Source organism: Neomonachus schauinslandi, chromosome 10, assembly GCF_002201575.2.
Source record: "Neomonachus schauinslandi chromosome 10, ASM220157v2, whole genome shotgun sequence".
Lineage (NCBI taxonomy): Eukaryota > Metazoa > Chordata > Mammalia > Carnivora > Phocidae > Neomonachus > Neomonachus schauinslandi.
In genome coordinates this window covers 108,927,272-108,954,435 of record NC_058412.1, presented here as the reverse complement: position 1 = coordinate 108,954,435, position 27,164 = coordinate 108,927,272, and the positions used below count along the sequence as shown (strand labels likewise).

Sequence of the window (27,164 nt, the reverse complement as noted above, 5' to 3'; positions counted from 1 at the left end):
ATCCAGTTTATCTTCTGCTTTTTAATAAATTCTCTTTGACTTTTTAGAGTTTCAAATTACAAATTAATCTGATAAATTTTATGCTATATCCAAACAATGGAATACTATTCAGCAATAAAAAGGAACAGGCTTTTCATATAAACGACATAAATGAATCTAAAAATCATTATACTGAGTGAAAAATGCCAGACTTAAAAGGGTATACAATGTATGATGTCCATTTGTATAACATTTTATTTTATTTAAAGATTTATTTATTTGGGGCACCTGGGTGGCTCAGTCGTTAAGCATCTGCCTTCAGCTCAGGTCATGATCCCAGGGTCCTGGGATCGAGCCCTGCATCGGGCTCCCTGCTCCGAGGGAAGCCTGCTTCTCCCTCTCCCACTCCCCCTGCTTGTGTTCCTGCTCTCGCTATCTCTCTCTGTCAAATAAATAAATAAAATCTTAAAAAAAAAAAAAAAGATTTATTTATTTGAGAGAGAGTACGCATGCAAGCAGGGGTGAGGGGCAGAGGGAGAGAGAGAGAAATCTGTAAGCAGATTCCCCGCTGATTGTGGAGCCCAACACAGGGCTCCACCCCAGGACCCTGAGATCATGACCTGAGCTGAAATCAAGAGTTGGACACTTAACTAAGCCACCCGAGGCACCCCCGTTTATGTAACATTTTAGAACTGCAAACTGATTTACAGTGACAGAAAGCCAGAAGTGGAGGGAAAGAGGAATTGCAAAGGGCATTAGAAAACTTTAGGGGTGATGAAAGTTGTCTGTATCTTGATTGTGACAGTGGTTTCATGAGTGTATACATCTGTCAAAACTTTAAATGGATATAGTTAATTGTATTTAAAGTATACGTCAATAAATTAAATTGTTGGCAAAAATATTTAAAATCCTTAAGTGGTGAAATCTGACAGACTTTTCCTTTAGAATTTCTTGTATCATTTCTAAGCCTACAAAGTTTTCCTGTCTCTGGAAAATTTTTATATTCCTCTTTCTTCTTGTGAAACTTAAAAATATTTAAAATATTTAATCTATCAGAAGTTTATTTTGATTTTTGATATGAGGGAAGAATCCATTCCCCCCTGCCCCAAGTTAGCTAACTTATTGTCCCAGCACTTGAACAATTCATCTTTTCTTCCTTCATCAACGTTTTCATCTAATAACGCCAACCATTCTGTCTTGTTGGCCTGCTCGCACTTTTGAACACCCTTTAAGGCAGCAGGTTCTATGTGGCAGAAAGAATTTTCTCTGAATTGTTCACAGAACTTATTTTCTGAGCCATCTGACCATACCACCTCACCTAGTCTCTGTCTTGACTCCCAAACAGGCTGGTTTTGAGGCTGAAACCAAACACAGTAGCGGGCCTGCCCTCCACTCTAGTGTCATACTGAGATGAGTTGTGCCGTGGCCAGGAGAAAAGCCTTCCCCTTTGCCCTCTCCATTCTTCCTTGTAAGGGGAGCGGAAAGTGTTAAACAAACTGGTGAAGTTAAAGGGTGGTTCTGGGGTGTAACTTTCACAGAGGTGGAGGGGAAGTCTGGGTGTGTCAGGGGGTGGGGCTGAGCCCTCATGGGGAAAGTGAGACACTTCTCTTCTCTCTGGCTCATTTATAATTCTTTCTCACGCTAATGGATGAACAGAGCCCCATCAATGTTAGAGGAACAGCTTCTTTCCAGTTCTTAAGTGGGTGAGCCTTTGTGTCCCTGGGTGGGAGGGGGGCCATTTAAGGCCTTCTTCAGCCTACTTTCTGGTCCTCTTTGGGATGAGTTAATTGGGCATGGGTAGCCCTCCTGACCCAGAACTCTTTTCTAGCTGAGCCCTTTACGGAGCAGTGAGGTTGACAATTGGACAGGCCTCTCCATGAATTCCCTGCCTGCCTGCCTCAAGGGCAATGCTGGTTCCTGACATCCTGTCCCACGGTGGTGGAGCAGGGACAGGGAGTTATGTGGTTTTTGTCTCAGAAGTGTTGAGTATCCTTCTGAACATCAAAGCCATGGACTGATAAAACACCTACCCCATCATAGAAGGAAATGGCATTCATGTGATCCTTGGAAAGGACGATACTTCCGTGATGACGGTGAGAAAACAGAAGACCACTAGAGAAGAAGTGCACTTTCCCTGGAAGGAAAAGAGAGCTGGTCAGAGCTGGAGGGCTGGACCCTGGGGGCCAGATCCCAGTGTCCTTGCAGGTGCCAGGGGACACCACACTGGTAACTAGAGACTAGTACCTGTAATGCTTAAGTTACATGGTTTTTATGCTGAGTCCTGTGCTCTGGGGAAGCCAATGTACACTCCTGAAGCTTCAGAGATAAATGAGGCATCACAGTCTTTGCATAAGAATTAGAAAAAACCAAGTGAATAAGTTATCAGCTGCTAGGAGAGAGGCAAAATTCACATTCACTTGTGGGTGTCTTCCAGGGAAACACAATGAAAAAGACTTTGGGTATGTCTGCTCCACCACTGAGTTTATAGACTCTTCTTTCTCCTATTTTGGCAGAAGCTGGCTTGGCTCTAAAGTTAGACTACCACATCCCTCACTAAAAGCCCAGCAAGGAGCACTAGGGTCTCAGGTAAAGGACTGATGAAGGGACCTAAGGGTCCCTGTGCCCAGCAAAGGAACATCTGAGTTAGATAATAGGGGATTCTATAGACACTAGAGGCCTGCTGCTCTACATTCACAAGAACAAGATGGGTGGGATGTGGACAATGGATGTGGCTTCCTCAGTTCAAGGATTCAGGTCTAAGGAGAGTGCTGCTTCCTGGGCGGCCAAGGTCATACAGAATAGCTCATTATGGGCCCTAGGGGGCAGACCAAAGAAAGGATAGACACCTAAGGTGACAGGTGTTAAGACTGGGCTTGCTTTGGAGACTTAAATGAAACACTCAGAGTACCCATAAAACTGCTGGGTAAAGCTGCTCTCTGGAGCTGGTCCAAGCTATATCCTTTCTGTTCTTCTAATAGCCTTTCTTTCTTTGTTTTCACAACTGTAGAAGAGAGAAAGTACTTCTTGGAGTTCAAGGCACAAGCTTGGTAATACTGTTATCAATACCTAACTGCTAAGACAGAGGACAGAAGACAAAGACGACGGACTGATTCCTTGAGATGTAGCGCTAGGAAGTTAGCCCCAAAGCTCTGGAGATTGTTAAGGACAAGAAGAGCAAAGGCCAAGGTGAGGAATTGTGGAGACTTCAATTTGAAGTCTTCCTGAGGAGGTGGGGTTTCAGGAGGCAGAGAGGCCTAGTGTGTATGTGTGCTTGTGTGTACATGTTAATGGGGCATGGGAAGAAGTGGGGGAGGTGGAGGCAGCTTTTAGGTACAAGAGGAAGATTTGGAGCCTGAGTATCAATGGAAGAACTAGATGACCGGTCCTAGGGAAATAATGCTAACCTTAGCACATGGGGCAGCAGCAGCCCAGTTCAAGGCATCGAGGGTCAAGCCCTGTAAGCTTCACAGCCTCTAACAAGTAGAGCTCGACCTCCTTTGCACATAGCCTTGCCCTGTGGCCCTCCTGAGTAGAGGCTACCCACGACCCAGCCTCATCTTGTATCACAGCCAAGGTTCCTCATGGCTGTTCCCAGACCATTCCCTTCCATGCTGGCACAATGCTTTCATTCCCTCAGAAACACAAGCCCTTTCTTCTCTTCACTGCTCACCTCTATGCCCTCCTAGTCATGCCACAACTTGTGCTCAGTCTTCTCTTCCACAGCCAAGCCGCCCATCTCTTCTGAGAGATTGGGGGATGGCCCACGCCCCATTCCGGGCTCACTACTCCTCAATCCCAATGCCACAGTAGTAAAACAGCACCCAGGACATCTCAACCTCTGAAATCTTTCGCTCCAGAACCTACTCTCGGACTACAGCATCCCATCAGCCTTTTAGCTATCTCACTCCCTGATCTCATCCTCTGACGTCACTGAGCCTTTGAAGCCTCAGTCCCCTACTTTTCCCCGATTGCTCAGAAATTGCTGACTTTCCTCTCACCTACATGCAGGGTGGATCTTCCGGGACAGGACATGCTTTAATCTTGGATTTGTCAGGGAAAGGGATGGGAACAGATTCTGCTCAGTGTTTACTAACAACACTAATTGCAGTGAAAACCCCTTATAGTTTTCTGCCTTCCCAACAATTTCAAGAGGTAATCTTCTTACCAGGCTGATGGGGGGACACAAGCTTAGAGAGATTTCTCTCAAAGTCACAGAACAACTTCCAGTGGAACCAGGTACAGAGCAGAGGTGTGTAGGGGGCGCCAAGGTGTTGTGGCATCGGGGCCCCTTCAGTTCTCACCTGGCTTCTTCCCCTTTGCCCTCTCCAAATGGCTAATCTGACGACTGCCTTCTCTGCTGCTTAGCCTCAAGAGGCCCACAGTGCGGTCTGCAGTCCCTGCTCTGCTGTCTTAGCTCCTCCACCAGCTCCCCCAGGGCCCAGCCAAGATGTTCAGCACTCTCCTCACACTATGACCTCATCAATTCCAGCCACAGGATAACTCTATCTACTGCTTATAGAAAAAAGAGGGGTCAAAAGGTACTAGGAGGTAAGAACTGCTCTCCTACTACTGCTTCCTATCTGTATCCTTCCAGGTCCTTGGCTCACCCTCCACCTCTGTAGCTCTAACATGAAGCTTCTCAAAAGCAAGCGCAGTATCACTCAAAGGCCTCCTGGACAACATCCTTCCAAAGCTTCCAGAAAAGAGCACAGATGAGAGAGGTCAGCTCAATCATTTCCTCTCTCTCTATACTCTGAAGCCTCGAGACAAAATGGAAAAGAGGAAGACAGAAATTCACAATGCAGTGCTGGAAAAGCACTCATTATGGGGCCTGGCCCAGGGCAGGAACTCAGTAAATAGAAGCTGATTTTAGTTCTGGTGCAGAAAGGCTATCTTGGGTGGCAGCTACCCCTCAGCCTGGCTCTGGAAGCGGTAACTTTCCTTATCCTCAGAGCACACATGAAATAACTGAAGTGACTCACTGGGTGGTCCAGTGCCTGTTACCTGGTCTCTTAGATCCTAATCCACTTGAAGTGATGACACTTTCAGTATCCGCTCTGGATTCATGACTGTCAGACTTCGGTCTGAAGGGATATGCCTTTGCAGGGGTTTCTCAGTGACCACGGTAACCAACTCCTGAGGAGACCTCTTTGGCTCCTTGCCTTTTTTTTTTTAAGATTTTATTTATTTATTTGAGAGAGAGAGAGAGAGAAAGAGCACAGCAGAGAGGGGCAGAGGGAAAGGGAGAAGCCGATTCCCCACTAAGCAGAGAGGCCGACATGGGGCTCAATCCCAGGACTCCAGGATCATGACCTGAGCTGAAGGCAGACCCTTAACCAACTGAGCCACCCTCCTTGGCCCCTTGTCTTATCCTGGTGCCCTTACTGAAAGGCCACTGTCATTCCTTCTCCATTCTGTGAGTCTAAAAACCCAAGGTAAGAGGAAGTTCCCCCTCACTACCCAAGAAGCAACAGGAGACCAAGGCATGGTTCTGTCTTTGACTGACCTCTGCCTCACCAGGAGTCCAAAAGAAGGGCAAAACAAGACACCAAGTGTCAATGAAGAATTTGCCTTTACCTCCTTCAGACACCTCCAATGGTCCAGCCTGTGTGAAGAGGGAACATTTATCTTTGCTGGGGAAATATGATGCAATGCCTGGATGATTTTCATTCTATGTGACAGTGTGTGAAATGTACACATATGGCTTAAAGAAAAAGAATAACAACACAGTCTTGATGCCTGTACACTCACCACACTCAGCCTAAGAAATCAAGCATTACTAGTACCTTTGAAGCCTCCCAAATGTCCTTCCTCAATGGCCCTCTCTCTTCTACCCAGAGGGGACCAACATCCCGAATTCTGTATAGTTTTATCATACTTCAATGTATCTATAAACCATATATTATTTGGTCTCGTCTGTTTTGTTTTCATATAAATAGAATCTTAATACATGTGTCCTTCTGTGATTTAATACTCTTGACATCTGTTCCTGAGTCATCCATGTTGGAGGTAATATGCAGCTGCACAGCCCATTCACATTCAGTGCTACAGAAGACTTTCTCTTCTCAAGAGTCCTTGACTAGCTTCATGTGGACACAAGGGAATACACAAGAGGGTTTAGAATGAAGTCAGCAGAGGGGCGCCTGGGTGGCTCAGTCGTTAAGCGTCTGCCTTCGGCTCAGGTCATGATCCCAGGGTCCTGGGATCGAGCCCCGCATCGGGCTCCCTGCTCCGCGGGAAGCCTGCTTCTCCCTCTCCCCCTCCCCCTGCTTGTGTTCCCTCTCTCACTGTGTCTCTCTCTGTCAAATAAATAAATAAAATCTTTAAAAAAAAAGAAAAAAGAAAAAAGAATGAAGTCAGCAGATAGCAGATGACTGCTGCCTGGGCCTTCCCATCGTAAGAAGGCAGGACTCAGCTTGGTTACCAGATGTGTCCACTACAGTGCCCCTGTTTCTCACTGTTGAACAATCTCTGCCCAGTGGAAAAAAACACTCTGCAATCTGTAAATCACCACAGGGACAATGAAGGAGCTGCTTGAGTGCCAACCATTCATGGAGGCCTGTAGGAAATAGTAAATATACAGTCAACTGATATTCAACAAAGGTGCACAGACAAAGAAAAAGGAGAGCCTTTTCAATAAATGGTACTGGAAAAACTGGATATTCCTACGTAAAACAGTGAACATCAACCTATACCTTGAATGAGACTTTCTGCCCATTCCCACCAGCCACAGTAGAAAACCTCGTACTTCACAGGGATGTCAGGTAGAATATTCAGAAGGATTCTGCCTCAGCAGTGGGGTAAAATTAGCCCTAAATTAAATGCTGTTCTATTTCCTGGCTAATAAAGCTTAAAAGCAAGGCCAGATGATAAGACTATAAGAAAAATATATTAAAACAATTATTGGGCGCCTGGGTGGCTCAGTCGGTTAAGCGTCTGCCTTCGGCTCAGGTCATGATCCCGGGGTCCTGGGATCGAGCCTCGCGTCGGGCTCCCTGCTCCGCGGGAAGCCTGCTTGTCCCTCTCCCGCTCCCCCTGCTTGTGTTCCCTCTCTCACTCTGTCTCTCTCTGTCAAATAAATAAATAAAATCTTAAAAAAAAAAAAAAAAAAACAATTATTATAACTGTATCCCATGTGTTCAAGAAGCCAGAAGACTGAACCATGTTAACTTGAGACATGAAAGATGTAAAAAATAATGTAAATCAAACTTCCATAGATGAAAAATACAATGTCTGAGAAGAAAAATACACTAAATGAGATGAATATTAGACAGTTGTGGAAGTTTAAGCTACTCCAGGGTACTGCTGCCCCCACATACATTTTGTTTGGCCAAGCGGCTTGGGGGCGGGGGAGGGTGGTGCTTAAAATGACGCTGGCCCCTCACACAAGCCCTACGTAGCAGGCTGCAGAGTCACAAGAAGATTAAGTTCCTGACATGACTTCCCCAACAGCCCTTGTGATCAGGTCTCCCCTGCCTTCTAGGGCCGTCCCCTTATGTACCCCTCAGAGAAAACTCCTGTGGAGCTTACCAAAACCCTGCTCTTCTGGTTTGAAGTGACCAATCTGGCCTTAGCCTGGGAAACCCGAAGCACTCTACCCACAAACCCTATTAAAGGCATGTGCCCCAGGTCCTGCCACTCTCTTCTGTCTGCACTCTGCTTTGACCCTCCTGTGTGCCCTGCAGGCATGAGGCATGCCATTGCCCTGTGTACTTCCTCCAGGACTTGTGAGAAATAAAATTTTCTTTTTTTAAAGATTTTATTTATTTATTTGAGAGAGAGAGAATGAGAGACAGAGAGCATGAGAGGTAGGAGGGTCAGAGGGAGAAGCAGACTCCCTGCCGAGCAGGGAGCCCAATGCGGGACTCAATCCCGGGACTCCAGGATCATGACCTGAGCCGAAGGCAGTCGCTTAACCAACTGAGCCACCCAGGCGCCCCGAGAAATAAAATTTTCTATTTCAGTTTCTTTTGTGGTCTTTTGTTGAACTTGGCTCACCATTCAGTACCCTGCGCTCCACTTCACAAATGTTAATTTAACAAACTCATAACAACAATGCAGTAGAGGTTAGTAAATTAGAATACATACAAGTAGAAACTATGCAAAATGAAACACAATGAGAAAAAAGACTGAAAATAATTGTACAGAGCAACAGGGGTCTGTAGGGCAATTTCAGACAGAAAAGATATGTAACTGGAGGCCTGGAATAGGAGGGAGGAGGGGAAAAACTAAAAAAAAAAAAGGCTAAAAATACTCCTAATTTGAGGAAAACTGAATCCATCCATTGAAGAAGCAAAATGAATTCCAAGCACAAGGAACATGGAAAAAAACATAACAACTCATATAAAAATAAAATTGCTTAAAATCTGTGATAGAAAGAAAGCAAACTGGGTTGCCTGGGTGGCTCAGTTGGTTAAGTGTCCAACTCTTTTTTTTTTTTTTTTTAAGATTTTATTTATTTATTTGTCAGAGAGAGCGAGAGCACGAGCAGGGGGAGCAGCAGACAGAGGGAGAAGCAGGCTCCCTGCTGAGCAAGGAACCTGATATGGAACTTGATTCCAGGACCCTGACATCATGACCTGAGCCAAAGGCAGATGCTTAACCGACTAAGCCACCCAGGTGCCCCTAAGTGTCCAACTCTTGATTTCAGCTCAGGTCATGATCTCAGGGTCATGAGATTGAGCCCTGTGTTGGGCTCTGTGCTTAGTGTGGAGTCTGTTTGAGATTCTCTCTCCCTCTGCCCTCCCCCCACTCATGCATGCACACACACTCTCTCTCTCTCTCTGAAATAAATAAAAAAAAAATCTTAAAAGAAAATCTCAAAAGCAGCTGGAATGAAAAAAAGATAACTTCTGTAGAAGGAACAAAGATAAGGATGGCAGTGGGTTTCTGCTCAGGAATGGTGCAACTGAGAAGATAGTGGAGCAGAGCAACACTTTTCCAGAAAGTAGGAAACTGCTGGGGTGTCTGACTGGCTCAGTCAGCAACTCTTGATGTTGGTGTCATGAGGAGCCCCACGATGGGACAGAGCTTACTTAAGAAAGAAAGAAAGAAAGAAAGACAGAAAGACAGACAGAAAGAAAGAAAGACAGAAAGAAAGAAAGAAAGGGCGCATGGGTGGCTCAGTTGGTTGGTTGAGTGACTGCCTTCGGCTCAGGTCATGATCCTGGAGTCCCTGGATCGAGTCCTGCATCGGGCTCCCTGCTCGGTGGGGAGTGTGCTTCTCCCTCTGACCCTCCTCCCTCTCATGTGCTCTCTCTCTCAAATAAATAAATAAAATCTTAAAAAAAAAAAAAAAGACAGAAAGAAGAAAGAGAGGGAAAGAGAGAGAGAGAGAGAAAGAAAGGAAGGAAGGAAGGAAGGAAGGAAGGAACGAACGAACGAACTACTGACCTAGAATCTTTACCAAGTGAAAATATCTTTCAAAACCCAAGGGGTGGGACTTCTGAAATGGCTGTGAAGATCCTCTCCCCAGAAAACAGTGATGAAACTGGTCTAATTGTTAAGACAACTATTTAAGGACTCTGGTAATGGACCAAAGTTGTACAATAAAACTGAGAATCATTTATTTGAGAAATTCTACTGAAGCTTGGTGAGAACTGTGGAAATCTGGTGTTTCAGCCAGGGGCTATTCACTTGACCTCCTCTCTAGTTCCATGGTGTACAAAAATCTTACACGGGAGAGGGGCTGACTTGGAGGCAAAGCACAGAAAATTTTATAGGCAGGGATGTAAAAAAAAGACAGCAATCAAAGTAGCAAACGTTCAGGGAATGCCAACATACCGACTAGCCAGAGATGTCAGAGCTGGCTGGTCCAACTAGCCAGAATGCAACAGGAAAGTCAGGAGACTGAGACAACAGATGTCAATTATTATACAGCAATAAGGCTATGATTTAAGGCACCTTCCTGGTGCCATCCATGTGCACCAGGAGACACGTACAAAAATACTCATGACAGGACTGTCTGCAATAGCAAAAAAAAACTATAAACCCCAAATGTCCATCAACAGTCCGAAGAATAAATAGCACATTTTCATACAAAGGAATCCCATGGAGCCATAAAAGTGAATGAGCTATATGGCTATCCAAAACAATCTGGATGAATCTTAGGAAAAGAATAGTGAGCAAAAAAAGCAAGTCCCAGAAGAACACACAGTGTGATTATATTTGTATTACACTCAAAACCAAGACATTGTTTAGGGATATAGGCATATGTGGTAAAACTCTAAAGCGGGGTCCTGAGGATTAGGGGCTAGGCAGCCTGCCTGACCAAGGTCAGCAGGGTGGGGAAGAGAAGGGCACATGAAGGACATAAATGAATAGGAACCTGCATAGCAAGAAGTCCTATGACAGCAGAAGCCACTAACTGGGGAAGAAAAAGGTTCCCGTGCTGGAAGCATTTCAAAGTAAAGAAGTACTATTCTTACCTATATGTAGTTCGAAGGGCCAAGCCTGGACTGAGAATCAGAAGACCTGGACTACCCTCCAGACCTACTGTGAACGTGCATTATAACCTCAGGCAAGTTTTCACCTATGGGGCTCGGGATATGAAGCTCAATTAAGATAATGCATGCTGAAGAGCTTTTTAAATGCCTTTAGGGAATGGGAACGGATGAGTTTCAAGCTCATCACAGTCTCAAGTAGAGACAGATTTACTGACACTAATGACGCTTAAACTTCAGAACCCCTCACCTGCCCAAGCCCCCTTCCAAAGCCCTCAGAAGAGCCCTAACCGTTTTGTGTTATTTTTCTTTGAAAGAACCTTAAATGGTATAAACTTCAAGCACCACTTGATCTAAGCCCCAAAGTGGCAGAAAGCTTAACAAACAGCCAGAGGAGATTCCTGCTCAAATTCTCTGTTCCTATTTAATTTTCCTGCCTCAGAAAACCACCTCCTAATTCAAACTGCATTTCCTTCAGAAACTAAGAGTGCTCTCAAAAGAGTATGACGAATAGGGCTTCAGAAATCCCTGGCTGTGCCCTTTGTGTAGAGACCTCAGGATACAATGAATCTTGCTGGACAACTCAATACAGCGTAAGATTACTTTTCTAACAAGGCCCTTTGCTAAGAAGGTGCAAACTAATTTTGGCTAATATCCTTGCTAAATATTATAATTGGCTCAACTATGACAGAACACAACCACCTCTGTGTTGCCTCTACAATCCGCTTCTGAAACACTATGCAATCTTGCCCCAAGGCGAGCAGCACTGTCACATACTCCCTGCCTTCCACAGGTTCCTGACTCTGGTCTTCTGTACCAGGATCTGGAGAAGCACAAATGCAGGCAGGGGCTGTGGCACAGGCACAATGCTAAATGCTATTACTTACTACCCGGCATTCTGTGGAGCCCCAAACCTCCTTGTGCTTTGTCTCCTCCATGAATGGAGGAGCAGAAGCTGAACCAGTGATCTGAGAATAGGGAGAGGAATCTGCCACTGGACAGAATATCTTCAAGAAGAACAAATTATCCAGGAAGGGGATTTGCTCAGTAGAGGCTGAGAAATTTGTGGAGTAAGTCACAACTCTTCTTCCACAAGATGGCTATATCAACCAGGGAAAGAACAGGACTCCTAAGAAAATGTTATTTTGAGGAAACCAAAAAGGAGCACAGAATGAATCTCCATGAAATCCATGCAAAACCAACAAGGTTTTTGAGAATCTTAGGTCAGCAGAAATATACTGAAAGGGACAGAGAGAGAATATGAAATCAAAGGCGACTATTGAACCCCCAAATGCTATCGGCAAGAAGCAGGCTGATAAAACTCACCTACAAAGTGCTACCTTTGTGAAAAAGGAAGGATGACCGAGGTGTAGCCACAAGTTTAGAGGGGAAAACTAAGAGTTTAGACGGTGAAACCAAGAGCCCAGGTGGCAGAGATAAGAGCCATGGTGGACTATTCCCAGGCCTTGAAACCTAATCCAGACCCTGGAGTTTGCCCAGCTGAATTTCTAAGCTACTTCAGGCTGATGACTCCTTTTTATTTTCCACCCCCCACCCTGTCCTTTCTGAAGATGAATGTCTATATTATTCTATGTCTGGGTGTTGGGAGAGAGGGGCAGGTGACTTGTCTCATTAGTTTCACGGGGCCACACCTAGAGAAGACTTCTGTTCAGGAGTTGTACTTCATGGATTAAAAGCCAGAGCCTTATCTACATCTGATTTAGATGATCTTGACGATGAGATTTTGGATTTTTGAGCTAGTGAGATCTGGGACTTTGAACTGTTACCATAATGAGATGGGGCCCTTGGGAAGGGGTGATTATATTTTGCATGTGGGAGGGACATGAATGGGAGGCCAGAGGGTAGACCGTGGTGGGCAGAAATTCAAGATGGCTCCCATGACCTTCATCTTCTGATGTTACTCCTGTGTTCATGTAATGTTATATGGCAAAAGGAACATTATTTGAGTGGGCTTCCTCTAATCACAAGCAGTTCTTTATAAGCAGAGTTTTCTCTGGCTGGTATAGAAAAGGAATTAAGACAGATCCAAAGGGTAAGAGAGATTCAACAACATAAGGGAGGTTTCATTGCTGAGATGGGGGAGGGCTGTCACAGGGCAGGGACCTCTGGGAGAAGGAGCTAAGCATGGTCCTGGCTGACAGCTAGCAATAAGATGGGGACCTCAGTCCTACAATCAGAAAGAACTGAATTCTGCTGATAATCTAAATGAGTTTGGGAATGAATTCTTCCCCAGAGTCTCCAGAAAAGAGCCTAGTCTGACTGACACCTTAACTTCAGAGAACCTAACATGAATCCAGCCAAGTCTACCTAGACTTCTGACTTACAGAACTGTGAAATAGTAAATGTGTGTTTTAAGCTACTAAATTTGTGGTAATTTGTTATACAGCAATAGAAAATGAATCCAGACTTGTTTAGGTCCACAAATTCTATTTCTGGACACGCTGCCGCTCCAGCCTATTCTGAGAACAATCCTCAGGCGGTAAGAAGAGGACCAGACTGTGGTTCTGGGGCCATCCCTTCCTAGCACAAGTTTCTTCATCTGCAAAATGGATGGATAAAAGGAGAAAAGCCATAAGAAAACACTTCTACACCAACAAGTCTTTTCAAATATCAGATGCATTACTAATCACAACATCCATGCCAATACTTGCAAAGAGGGATCCAGACACAGTTGAGAATAGAAAAGTAATAGCCAGGGGCGCCTGGGTGGCTCAGATGGTTAAGTGTCTGCCTTCGGCTCAGGTCCTGATCCCGGGGTCCTGGGATCGAGCCCCACGTCGGGCTCCTGGCTCAGCGGGGAGCCTGCTTCTCCCTCTCCCTCTGTCTCGCTCCCTGCTCATGCTCTCTCTATCTCTGTGTCTCAAATAATAAATAAAATGTTAAAAAAAAAAAAAGAAAAGAAAAGTAATAGCTGGCTCACCTTCCTCAGGCCAAGAATGTGGATTGCTGGAATAAAGATATGCTCCTTCTCCTCCTGTTAGAAAAGTACCCAGGAAACAGGCATCCCCCTTTAAAAACAATCACAAAGAGCAGACAATTTACAGCATAAATTTTCACAGAATCAAAAGTCCTGCCCGTTTGTCTGTCTACAAAAGCTGCTTAGTCAGCCTCACATAGACCCAACTTCTTCCATGCCTTTGGCAGCCTAGCTCTTTGTCATGTTACAGGCATTTTTAACTTGTAAGGTCCTCTCCGAGTCCAGGGACCAAAGCCTGCTATGCGTGTTCATCTCGCAGTGGATTTCTAGCAACTGGAAGCAGCTCTTCTTGGCCTAAAGCCTTGACCTCTCAGTTCTATATGTCTAGGCCAATCTGAGATCTGCTTTTAATAGTACTGGGAGATTAAAAAAAACACATCAAAAGGCCAAAATGGCAGAACAAATCCCTCTGTGTACCCCATTAAATGGTTATTTCTAAAGCTCTGCTGGGAGGGGAAGAATGCAAACAGGAATTGAGACAAAGAGGAACATATTCTTCAGATTAGACCTAAAATGAAATATTCTAGTTATCTTCATAAACTGTTTACATTTCATTTTGATACAATGTTAACACTGAGGATAAGAAGGCTGCTTACCTTCACTGCTTGCTGGGTTTTCTCAGATAATTTTACTTCATTATCTTCTACCTGTGTCCAAAAGGAATACAAGTGTTCAGTTTCCTACTTCAAGGGCAAAACTCTCCTAGGTCTCTCCCATGTTCAACATTTCCAGGAGACTGGGCAGTCCCTCCACCAAATCCTGTGTTCTGAGGCCCTGATGGCTGGCAGAGCCGGGCTGGCTACTGGTCATCAAGGCTCAGAGCCCAAGGCCCTGGAGGGCTCTCTCTCTCCCTGGGACCTGAGGTCCAGCTAAATGAGCGTACAAGATGTGGAAATGATGTCTTAGTCTCCACTTACATTTCACTTCAGAGAATCCTTTGTAAGGATAAAGGGAAGAGAACATAATAATGTGTTCTCATTTATATGTATTCATGTTAGAGGATGATTCTTGTTCTTCTCTGTTCACATCAGAATTATAGAAACAGCGGTGCCTGGGTGGCTCAGTCGTTAAGCGTCTGCCTTACGTCTCCCAGGGTCCTGGGATAGAGCCCTGCATCGGGCTCCCTGCTCTGCGGGAAGCCTGCTTCTCCCTCTCTCACTCCCCCTGCTTGTGTTCCCTCTCTCGCTATGTCTCTCTCTGTCAAATAAATAAAAATCTTTAAAAAAAGAAAAAAAAAAAGAATTATAGAAACAGAATATAAAGATTTTAAAATAGGTACTTAGACCATTATTAGACTCATTGCTATCATACTTTGTGTCCCAAGGCACGAGAGTTTTAGACCAACTCCCACAGATGAAGATGGAACCCTTCTATGTGTAGAAAGACTGCTGTAAATACTCAGCAGCAACCATTCTGACCAGAGAAGGGAGCCACATGATCTACTCCTCACTATCTGTGTGACTCTGGACAGGTTGGTCAATTTCTAAGCCTTAGTGTCCTCATCTGTAAAATGAAGGTTTAATTTCTTCCTTTCATAATTTAACAGGGACCCAAATCACTTAGTTCACTTCTTTTGGCACTTTCCCAAGTTTAGGAGAGAGTTAAAGAAACTAGATTCATTTGTATAAAGAAAAAGAGCTGAGATAAAAACTTCCATTCCTGAACAGTAGCTAGTTTAGGAGCTGACATCCCACCAGGGACCCAATGAAGAGGCTCTTCCTCAAATATTCTTCCTGATTTCTCCACATTTAAGTCCACTTACACCGGATGAATGACACTAACCAGCCAGGAGCAGAATCTGGGTATGGCGGCTGTCAGGACTATGAAGCTGGTTTCTGTGGTAACAGTGCCATCTGCAGGAAGACCACAGACATGCCAGTTACTGCCCACTACCGGAGCCCACCTTGTAGGCCCCCAAACTAACACCCCTTCCTTTCTCAGGAGCGATGGCTCCTCTTAGTAGTATACAAAATCTTGTGCCCTCAGAAATTGAAAACTTCCTCATCTGGGAACAGGGAGACTAGTGAGGGGAGGGAGGAAGGTTTCCCCACGTGATTAACTCTTATTATTTTTTTTACAACAACTAGAAACACTCATTTAAATGGAGAGTCCTGGGAATTAATCCTTTTTATCTATATTTTTAATTTTTATCAAGGTAGTACAAGGGTGAAAAAAAGGATCTAATTATTATTTCAAATTGCTTCTTCCTGACTACCAGTGAGGCTGTACATATTCTCATATACATATGTGTGTGTGTGTGTGAAGATAATGTTATAATTAATAACATATTATTATATATTATGATTTATGTATACATAAAAACTATGAAACTATATCTATAACTTATTTTGCCAAAACAAACAAAAACAACTCAAGTTTTGCTTTCTAAAGACCTTATAAACACTTACCCTTTTCTTTAACCAAGATCTGAGACGTCAAAAAGGATTCTGAGAAGACCACAGACCCTAAGCACCCCCTTCCTCCCAGTAAGTCAGGAATGTCATATACAGTCATACAAGCCTGTATCAAATGAGAAAACAGAGTTAGGCCAGTTGTCAGTCTTAAACTTCCAAGGAGAGACCCTTAAGAAACAGACCACAAAATACTGCTCTAAGGCACATTTTGACAGAATACTCCAGAGTTTCTAAGGAAAACTCAAGTTATTCTGAACTACATCTCAGGACCAAGGAGAGGACTTCAGCATCACCCATGCTTCCTTGCAACTGCTTCTGCATCAGAGATACACTTGGGCCACAGGAGTATTTTTATGTTTCTATAAATTCCCTCAAATTGCTTATCTTTCCTAAGATAACAGCCTTCCTTCCTAATTGTGATGAGGCCCTGGCTTCTCAGAGTTGGAGGTGTTTCTTCCAGGCTTTGTACACTCATATACTCTTCGCATCCTGGCACATGCACATGCTCACCAACTCCTTCTTTGGTTTGGGCTCAAGTTCTGAACAAGTCTGGGAAGGCGGTCATTCATTCATTACACGTCTTCATTGATATTTCTGGATACATGTCAATACCTACAAATGCTTCTTTCAGTACCAAGAAAATTGAAAGAAAACTATTTAAGCTTTTATGGCAAGACAAATAAAAAGAGAGGCTTCAGTAGGCTGGAAAAAAAAAACTGGAGCAACACAGAAAGAGCTCTCGAATGGCTGATAAACAAGCCCTAATTTATGTTAAAACTAAAGAAAACAGAACAATTTTGGGGGAAAATCTAGCAGAAGAAATGCAGAAAATGGTATAAGCCAGAGCCAGGGTCTGGAATGACTGAAGATCTGGTGAGGGACATGGGATGAGTAGCACAATGAGCCTTCTCAGGTCCTGTCTCCTCCTGGCCTGATGTTGCTGAATGGCCAGGTGCAGAGTTCCTGAAACAGAGCCCATTTTCATACATTGTTATCCTAGGCTGGGACCCCTGTTCTAGGCTCAGGACAGAGACAAAATACATAGGGCTCTTGAAGAAATTGCTAGATTCCCAAATACAAAAGGAAGGCAGAAGAGTTGAGAAAAAAACACAGTTAAAGCCAAAGTGGTTAATTTCTCATGTTGTCATGAAAAAAGGATGTACAAAAGTGACAGGTAGGCTTTTATATTTTAGTTAACTTTCTGATTAAGCCTGACAACTGGGAGTTTTTTTTTTTCCTAAATCTGCTTCAAAGAATTTTTAACATGTGAAGACACAAAACCTTCCTGGGTTGCATGGTCTCTCTTAATTGACAGTGGGAACCCTGCTTTGGTTTCCAGATCAAACAGGAAGACAATCCAGTGGGTTATACCCAATACTTTACTTTTATACTAGGCTTCTAATATTGAGGAAGAGGAGAGAGAAAATTAAAAGGCAGAACTTCATCTCTACTTGGAAAGGAGGACAGGATTTGGACAGAAAACAACAACTTTCTCTCTCTTCTTTCCTATTTCATTAGTGGCTGCTGAATGCATACTTAACACAATAGTGTGATTCCACTGGACTCCTGATTACCTTCTATTGTGCAAAGGACCTTCCAGAGCACTGCAGAGGAATCTAAATAGAGCAATCAGGGCTTACGGTCTGGCAAGGAGATAAAGTACTATCACCTATTATCAGAAAGCACCTCCTAGGATCTTAATGATGTCACAATAAAGTCTCTTAGTTCTAAATGAGCATCAACACAAAATGCTGACAGATACAGGGAGCAGACACATTATAAAGAGAGAAATTACTCACAACCTTAAAAAGTTACTCTTGTTGTACTACTCTGTAGATGAGATAACACTATTGCTTTTCCACTGGTGATGGCGGTGGGCATGCATTTGCACTGAGTCATCCACACCTGCACACCAAGTTCCTGGTGACCAAAAGCTCACTGGAATTAAGACTCAGGCAGTAGCCACAGAACAGACCAAGGTGTAATCTGTGCCCACATATACTGCAACCAGCATCTTGGCTGGATAGCTACCATCCTCTCATGCACTGCTTGCCAATCTTCTGCACATCAGGATGCACTGGGCTAAATGGAGAACTTGGCTTGTGACCAGGAGCAACTGGTCTAGAAACTCTGCTCCCCCAGGCCATGCCAGCCAGCCCACCTAGGGACCAATATTTCTGCATCTCTAAACCATGCCCTTGTCCCATCAGGGTGCCTCCAGCAAATGGGTTGGAAAGTTCTGCTCTGACTACCCACTTCACTGGAGACTTAGGCCCCCAGTTTTTTAATTTATTTTCACAGACCCCTGTTAAGGGCATCAACTCAGGCCCTGGAACACAGAGAATCCACTGAAAACTCATCAGTCTGTGTTGAGGCAGGCTTGTCCTCAGCTCACATTTCCACATGAGGTCAGAGCAGTCTCAGTCACTTGGAGGAAGCCTTCCTAACCTTAGGAAGAAGTGTCTCTCCCAACCCCCAGATAAGACTCTGGGCCCTGGGAAGCTGAGGCACGGGATATGATGCGGGCCTGGTACAGCTGCCTGGGCACCCTCAAAATCACAGGTTCATCACAGCTGCAGCTGAAACCCTCCTGAGAAGAGACCAGTTTTTTCAGGGACAGACTGCCCAAGACTCCCACCTACTCCTGTCTCACCCCTTGCAGATGTCCCTCTATAGGCCACTCCCTGCCAGCTGACTTGTAACAGCTCTGCTTACCGTCTTCACGAAGTATAAGCTATCTTCACTGTCCAGAGGCATAATCCTGGAAGAGGAAGAGACAGGAGAAACACATATTACATTTACAATGCTCTCTTTTCTCAACTTGGCAGCAACCCACAGACCCAGATTTCTTTCAGGGCTTTTCAAAGCACTGGGTTACATGTATGCAGATTTAGTACATAGGCCACTGGAAGGAATAAGGTCCACCATTTACTCCCATGCCTCAGTCTTTCAGTGCGAAGCACTCAGGATATAGGGGGGTCTCAGCTGAGTATAGCCAGTCCCAGGCCCAATCCTGGCATGATGTCATTGCCACGTGTAGAACTCTAAGAAGACCACCCACATCAGCAGTTACAAGATAGCCTATCTTCTCTTTTTCTTCCTAAAACTTGCCCCAAATGAGCATGCATGACAAACACACACTTACCTTCCCTGATTATTCACAGCATGGATATGAAAAGCCGTCTTGGAGCTGTAGACCCACAACAAAATAAAAAGTCAGTCTGTTCTTGCTAACCATACCGCTGGCCACCCCCCAGACACCTGCTGCTGTACTGCACCTGTGCTCGGCCCTCATGGCACATGTGCCAAGTGCGGGGCCAGCACCTGACTCCAGTCACAGCTCTGCCTCTGTGCAGATTCTCATGGCTGGCTTGACACAGCAGGAGAGAACCATGTGCCAGAACTGTTGTTTACTGCAGACTGGGAAGATCCTCTACTGGCCCATGGCCCCCTGCCCCACAGCTGGGACATATTGTCCCGATCCTCCTTTTCTTTACTACCTTTGGGTCAAGCTGCCATCCCCGCTCAGAGCCCAAATAGAGGCCAAGTCTTGTGTTCCTCTCAGGAGATGATTTGCTAATCTGATGTAGTGTGAGGGTACTCAGTGAAGTGACCTTGTGGAGAGAAGGGAGGGGGGCTCCAGATGGGAGGGCTGGCCCTGGGAGATGCTCCTCCCATTGCCTGGTATTCTTTTCTTGTTCCTTCCTCCAGCTAGAGAGGTATGCCCAGGCCTAAAAGGCTTTGGGATGGAAAGGTGGCCTGCCCTGGAAAGGCTGAGTGGCCTACACAAAGCTCTGGAAGAGAGGAGGAAGGGAATGACAATGCCCGCCATGTCCATGGTGACAGAAGACCCCCATGTGACAGCAGCTAACATTTATATGCTTAGTCACTCTGCATGGTGGGAAGACAAGGAAACAGATGTAGAGAGCTCCTTGTCTTGCCCGAAGTCACACAGCTGGAAAGCAAAGGAGCTTCCTCAAACTCAGGTCTGCCAGGAATAGATAGTCCAGGCCAGAGCAAGGCCTTAAGGAAACAAATTTCTTCTCTCCCTCTCCTCTCATGGCCAGAGCTACAAGATCCAGAAGACCCAGAGGAAAGAGGCCTGAAGGCTTGCACCAAAAAGATCTGGCTCTTTCCTCCGCTCCTGGAGCTGCAGCAATAGAATTCTTGTTAGATCAACTGACTGACTTACCTTTTTCAATGTTCTTTCTTACTATTCAGGGCTGTAGATGTAAGAGAACATGGGGCATGGAGCTGAGGCACCACAGGGCACATCCCGTAAGTGTTCTAAAAAAATTCCCCAAAAAAGTGCACCTAGTGGTCCTCATACAGGACAGGTGGAGGGTTAGGTGGACTGGGTTCATGAAAGTTTAGCTATGGACACAGACCACACAGAGGGCCCCTGTGATGTGCCAGATGTAGTATGATGGTTGGACTGCCAGCAAGTCCGATTCCCAGAGCGTCTAGCCCCTGAGACAAGGCCAGGCTCCGGGTGTCTATTACCTGAGAGGCATCGGAGGCCCAGCGCCAGGCTCTCCTAAGCAGGGACTGTCTCTATGTGGCCAGGGACCCTGACCCTAACAAACTTCACCCCTCATGTCCCCACTTCACCTTTCTAACCCCTAAACCTGGGTCCTTCAGGTCTCTGATGTTTCTGCCATTGATCTGCCTCCCATTCTGGCATCAGGAAATGTGCCTGACTCTTTCTCTTACAGTTCCTCCATCTTTGGCTGCTTGTCCTCTCAAAGCCCTGATCATGAATGTTTCTCTTTCAGATATTCCCTTATTTTACTGGAAAATTTCTCAGAGGGAAGATGGAATATCAAATACAAGACAGAAAAGGGTCTTTATAAAAAAAAAAATTAAAAATAATTCCTTATAGAAAATAGCAGCCATTGCTTCCATTGCTTCCATTGCTTACCGTAGGGCTGCCTTAAACTGCATCAACTCAAAGGAATCTAACCCAGATCCCAGGGTCTGCTCAGCTACCTCCTTTGCCTGCAAAAGCAATGACAAAACAGAGACAATTAGCTTTCACAGCAGGAAAGAGTACACATCACTGATAGGAAGCACTCTTCTAACATTTGGCCAGGAGAACACTGTGCCCCTCCCCCCTACACAACTGCTTTGTATACATCAATAGATCAAAGTGAAAACATTGTGTTAAGGGAAACAGGTGCCTGCTTTCTTTGGGCTGGGTTCACAAGAAACACTTCATTCAGGCAGGTGGGCATTGGAACCTGATCTGCCGGGAACTATAACCAGCAGGGATGATGCCATTGTGAGGTCTGGAAAAGGGTTTCCTCCCCTCTCCCTTGGCCCTGGGGGAGGGACTACTGCCCTTGGAGTTTCTGCCAGATGCTAAGAATATTAGAATACCTACATTTACAAAAGATCAGTTAAAAAAGAAAAGTGTGGGAACTGATATTGTATAAGCCTTCAGCTAAAGGGCTGAGAAATCCCAAGTTGTACCCGGGATTCAAGTTCAGTGAGGAGGGGAGATGGCCGGGAGCTGGTGACTACGGCTACAGTCTCTCTGGTATCTACATCATACACAACCTTTCCAATGTCAAATGGCTTCTTTCAGGAAAGGTCCTATTGGCATTGGGAGGCATCAAGCCGACTCTTCTCCTCTCCTTACTGGGTCAGATATAGGAATCCAACTCAGCAGGGCAGGTTAACCGCAAAACAGCAAGGAAGAGAACGGTCAGAGAACGAGAACACATGTGCTTGTCTAGGAAAGGCAAGTCAGTTTTTCTAATTTTTAGTTGTTTTTTTTTTTTTAAACATTATAGGAAATCACACTATGTAGCTCAAGACAAACTTACCTAACTTTATTAAATTCACAGTAGAAAAATCTATATTTTTCTTTATTTTTTAACTTTAAAAAAGCTTTTTAAAAAGCTAGTAAAATAAATAAATAAATATAAATTAAAAAAAAAAAGCTAGTAAGTAAAACAGTATGCTACAGAATGATTTTTCTTTAACACAACCGGATATCTACAAAGAAGTGCTGATTAGCGGTCATTCCTAGGACAAGGGCAGTTCAGTCACAGGCAGCAGAAGCTCGGCACTCTCCAGGCACCTCTTTGTCTGGTGTCAGCTCCACTTAGGGTCAAACTCGCACAAAACTGACTACTACCAGGTGTCCAAAGCCAAAACAGACAGATAGGACGGTTTACACTGAAATTACTACTAAGGAAAGAGAAACGTGGTGTTTAAATTACCTTTGTTAGACTGGAAGTTTTAGCATAACATGCAATGCCAGCCAAAACAGCCTGTATAACAGCAGTGTACACCTGGGACAAGAGCCTACTTTAGAACAAAAGACAGGGGTTAACTATAGCATCACAAGGTTTCAACAAAAGCTGCACGCACATAAATGACATTCCCTAAGGAACTGATTTTTAAAAAGAATGAGAAAAGTGCAAAAACGGAACTCATTGATTTCTAAACCTTTTATAAAGATTTATTTATTTATTATTTCAAAGAGAGAGAAAGTGTGTGCGTTCATGGGGGAGTGTGGGGAGGGGCAAAGAGAGAGAGACAGAATCTCAAGCTGACTCCCTGCTGGGCATGGAGCCTGACTCAGGGCTTGATCCCAGGATCCTGAGATCATCACCTGAGCCGAAACCAAGAGTTGGATGCTTAACCAACTGAGCCACCCAGGCACTGCTGATTTCTAAACCTTTTAAAAGCCATGTGCCCCACGTGACTTATACTTTGCTCCTTTTTTTTTTAAGTTTTGTAGAGCTTTTTAAAAATATATATTTATTTTTTCGTTTTAGAGAGAGAGAGAGAGAGAGAGAATGAGTAGGGGGAGGGGCAGTGGGAGAGGGAGAGAGAGAATCTCTGCGTTGAGCGCAGAGCCTGATGTGGGACTTGATCTCATGATCCTGAGATCATGACCTGAGCTGAAACCAAGAGTGAGACTCTTAACCAACTGTGCCATCCAGGTATCCCTATACTTTGCTCTTATAAAACTATCATAAGAAAAGCCAGCTCTGCTCAGAAGACCAACCCTCCCTGTTTGTGATCAAACAGAAGAGAACTCTGCAGGCTACCTAGCCCCTCTATGTCAGGAGCCTGAATCCCTTCAGTGTCTTGGTACAGACTTTCTGCTTTTTCGGGACCAACCACACCACACCTTCATATCATCTCCTCCCAGGCTTACTAAGGGCAGGCTGCTACTGGAACCTCAGGGTGGGAGACCTCAGGAGCAAAGGAGATTACCTCAGAGGAGAAGAGAGCTCCACTTAAATTTAAATTACCAGCTGCACACCACTTTCCAAGCAGCTTACCTCAACAAGAGAATAGAGTGTGTTTCTGAGGGCAAACATTCCCTTCCTAAAGCTCCTTGCTCGCCAATCCTGCCCTTTCTCTTAGACTTCTCACTTCCCAAAGTGATTATAAGAAGGTTTCTTCCTTCGCCAGACTGGGACTGTTATGAAGGTCCCTAGAAAATCCAAAATCCAACACTGGTTCCCCTTAAGCAGAAATTTTCAATCTCAGCATTTTGGGTCAGATAATTCTTTGTCCTGGGGTCTTTCCTGTGCACTACAGGATGTTCAGCAACACCCTTGGCCTCTATCCATTAGATGCCAATAGTACCCCCAGTTGGGATAACAAAAATGTCTCCAGACATTGTCAAAGGTCCCTGGGGGTGGGGCTGGAGGAAGAACTGTCCTTGGTTGAGAATCACTACTTTAGGGGAGAGAGATCTGGGATCTTATCAGGATAATTACAGAGAGAAGGGGTTCATCCACAAGGCCCTGAAAGGCAGGGAAGGTGCCTAGCAAGAAACTGATAAAGACTTGCCTAAGAATATGTCTATTTTTATTCCTCAGAATCTTGTAACAAGTAAAGGAAGGTGACCGGAGTTGGAAAGCAGGAAGGAATCCAGAAATGATCTGGTCTAACTCTCTCATCTTACAGGAGAAGCAAGTAGGGCCTCTAGAGGTAGAATAAACCGTCCAAGGCACAGAAAATGAACGGCAGGCTTGACTTCAGGTCTGCTGTCAGGCTGGTGCTTTTCTACTGTGCCATGTCACACTGCCAATTCCTTTAATTTCCTCCTTGGCTCCCGCACCACACCTCTACATTTTAGGTAAGAGATCTGAGTTGGGTAGAAGAAAAAAAGATAGAAAAAGTATACATAACAAAATGACAGCTCCAAGGATCAACATACCTGAAGATTGCTGGCTAGGCCACAACAGAGGGGTAGGTCTTGGTAGGAAGGGGCCTGGCAGGGACACTGACAATGAGCATGGCCACTTCCAAGTAAGACCAGAATCCTCCACACCTTGACACCAACACCAAAGACATATAAAGATGCCCCTCCTCCTTTCCTCACCCAGCTTGACTCAGACATCACTCAGTACCAGCAATGTTTTGGCCTCCCCACTGCTTGGCCTTCTCCTATACAACCCCTTAGACACCAGCTGAATGCAAAGCCGCCTCGCTATGGACTCGTAAAATGGCCTGAATGGGAGGCACGAGACTCATGCCTGGATGGCGCTGCTGTTGCCCTCACTAGGACTCCTTCAGGCCCGAGTTCCACCAGCTCTGTGATTCAGCAAGTCTCTGCATGGAGGCCCAAGCACTGGTCAATACTAGTCCCTGAAGCAGGGCACGAGTGAATTTGGATTAGGAGAATGGCTAAGGGTTGAGAATGATCCGGGCTGAGCACAGCTGGCACAGAAGTACCAGCAGGGAAAGGGGCGCCTGGGTGGTGCAGTCAGTTAAGCATCCGGCTCTTGATTTTGGCTCAGGTCATGATCTCAGGGTCATGAGATCGAGCCCCATACTGGGCTCCATGCTGGGTGTGGAGCCTGCTTAAGATTCTCTCTCTCCTTCTCCCTCTCCCTCTGCCCCTCCCCACACCACTCACGTGTGTGCACTCCTGCTCTCTCTTAAAAAAAAAAAAAGTACCACCAGCAGGTACAAAGCAGGACTATATATACCCATACTCATATGAGAATGTGGTCGACTTGTTAAAGGGTAGAAAACCCACACACTAAAAAACTGCATACACATTAATTACAGCTATACCAAACCTAAATGTATAATTTTTAAAAACCCAGAAAGATACACTGAACTTGGACTTCTAGCCTCCAGAATTGTGAGAAAATAAATTTCTGCTGTTTAAGTGACCCAATCTGTGATATTTTGTTATCGTAAACCAAGCAGACTAACATAAACATTAATGAGTTTATTTCTTATCTTTGGTTCCCTGTTATATGTGGGGGAGCGAAGTCAACACTAGGACCTTTTTAAAGTTGCACAGCCTGAGTTCAGATCCCAGCTCTATTCCCTAAGCCTAAGAATCAAATCCAGAGGAAACACTGCTCAGACCAGAAGGGGTTTCCCACAGATTCTCCCAATGTGTTTCAGGATGTTTTATTTTGGGGAAAGCCCCTGATAAAAAAAATGTATTATGTAGAAGACATAGTAAGAAGAATCACACCATTAAAATGGATGGGTTTGCAGGCAGGAAGTCTCTGAATTCTGGAAAGAAGAGCACATGGCAAAGCTGGCAGGACTCCAAGCTGAGAGACAGGGGCTAGGAAACCATGGCTCTGCTCACCGCTTCACCCAAATGTCCTACCCACTGCTGATCTCAGAGGAGTTAGACGGGACAGCCACGATATCTGAGTAACTCAACTTTGAGAAAGAAAATATAAAATAGAAATGAAGACTTACATTTGTTCAGTTTTCTTGGGCAGCTTATTCTCATCACCTGTGAAAGAGGACCATGAATTAAGTGTGACTAGATCACGGGTCATGCAAACACTTCACGAGGAGGCTAGAATTTCTTAATTCGAAGGAGATGTCAAGAACTATATATTTTTTTCCTTTTGGGTTAAATACAGTACAATCACAACAGCTTTTCCCAGTATCCTCCTAGACCTTCACTCCTGACACTGATTTTAACAACCCACTCAGCATCAACTCTAAACACCAGAGAAGACATGGGGAATCTTAGGCTCTGGAATATTTTTGCCTTTATTTTTAATTTTTTAAATTTATCACGTATAATTAAGTAGGCTCAGTTCTGACTCTTTTATCATCTCCTTAATTAGCTGACCCTTAATTATCATGCTTCTTTCAGAGTTTTCCGGCTTATACAGCAACACCCTGGTGAAAACCTGGTTTCTGGTGTACTCTGCTCTGTGGACCAGTGCTGAGATCCTCATTCATTCTAGAGGTTCTTCTCTAGGTCTCTTTGGATGTCTGCAACTTCTGATTACCCCAGCAAGAAGGGCAGCCCCAGCGGGCCTAACCTTTCTGGATGGCCCTGCAGCATGGAGCACTTGCTCCTGGGAATGTTCCCAGTTCATAGGTACCCTTTGACCATGGCCCTGCTTCACCAGAACAGCAGGTGCCTGGCTGACTCATCCAAACTCTCACTGTAGCCCATATCTCCTGCTATCCCCAACTGGGACTTACTCATCTTTGCCTTCCCTCTAACACTGAGCACACAGTCTCACACATGGTTAGACTATATACATGTTGAGCTGATAATTACTCCTCCTGAAATACATTCTTTGAGAAATGTGTTAGGTGCATCAACTCTCCATCTGGAATCAGAGAGGGAGTGGGAGGCCTTTACAAAGTGGATATCATGAGCTTCTGAGGAAAGCAGTAAATTATGAGTCCATTTCTAGTTCATAGGAGAAATTATTCATTAGGGAAGCTGATGAGATGACAACAGACAGGGACTTACCCAAGTAAGGAACGTGAGTAGCTCCAAAAAAGTATGTTCTTGAACAAGCAAGGGGTCCCTTTGGTGAGACGCACTGTACTACCTAGATGTCAGAAAAAAAAGTAAAAAAGGAGCAGGGATTTAGGTGTATACTGCTGAAAAACAAAAATTATATAGTTAATGGAAATCAATTTTATCTCACCAGCAGCTGATTTATTATTTTTTAAAGGCAAAGGGGGAAAGATCACCTTTAATTGTTTTTCCAGAAGTATTTTGTGTTGTGTGTTTTTTAAAGATTTTATTTATTTGAGAGAGAGAAAGAGAGAGAGAGAGAGAGAGGGAGCGCACAGTAGGGGGAAAGGCAGGCAGAGGGAGAGGAAGAAGCAAGTTCCCGGCGGAGCCACCCAGGTGCCCCTTAATGTTGTGTTTTTTTTTTTTTTAAAGATTTTATTTATTTATTTATTTATTTATTTAAAGATTTTATTTATTTATTTGAGAGAGAGAGAATGAGAGAGAGCGAGTACATGAGAGGGGGGAGGGTCGGAGGGAGAAGCAGACTCCCCGCTGAGCAGGGAGCCTGATGCGGGACTCGATCCCGGGACTCCAGGATCATGACCTGAGCCGAA

The 27,164-nt window shown here is 44.7% G+C and overlaps 1 protein-coding gene across 1 annotated transcript in view; it reads right to left on the bottom strand.

The window, feature by feature from the left end:
- Nucleotides 1-27,164, bottom strand: part of DNAAF9 (dynein axonemal assembly factor 9) — a 133,781-nt gene that overhangs the window by 49,820 nt on the left and 56,797 nt on the right. Inside the window, exons 11-21 of the mRNA XM_021689141.2 lie at nt 26,560-26,641; nt 25,536-25,572; nt 22,061-22,148; nt 20,755-20,831; nt 18,979-19,023; nt 18,549-18,594; nt 15,828-15,939; nt 15,202-15,272; nt 14,016-14,066; nt 13,363-13,450; nt 2,010-2,113 (exon numbers count right to left, since the gene is read on the bottom strand). Of these exons, the coding sequence (XP_021544816.2) occupies nt 2,010-2,113; nt 13,363-13,450; nt 14,016-14,066; nt 15,202-15,272; nt 15,828-15,939; nt 18,549-18,594; nt 18,979-19,023; nt 20,755-20,831; nt 22,061-22,148; nt 25,536-25,572; nt 26,560-26,641 (801 nt within the window). The remainder of the gene's footprint in view (nt 1-2,009; nt 2,114-13,362; nt 13,451-14,015; nt 14,067-15,201; nt 15,273-15,827; nt 15,940-18,548; nt 18,595-18,978; nt 19,024-20,754; nt 20,832-22,060; nt 22,149-25,535; nt 25,573-26,559; nt 26,642-27,164) is intronic.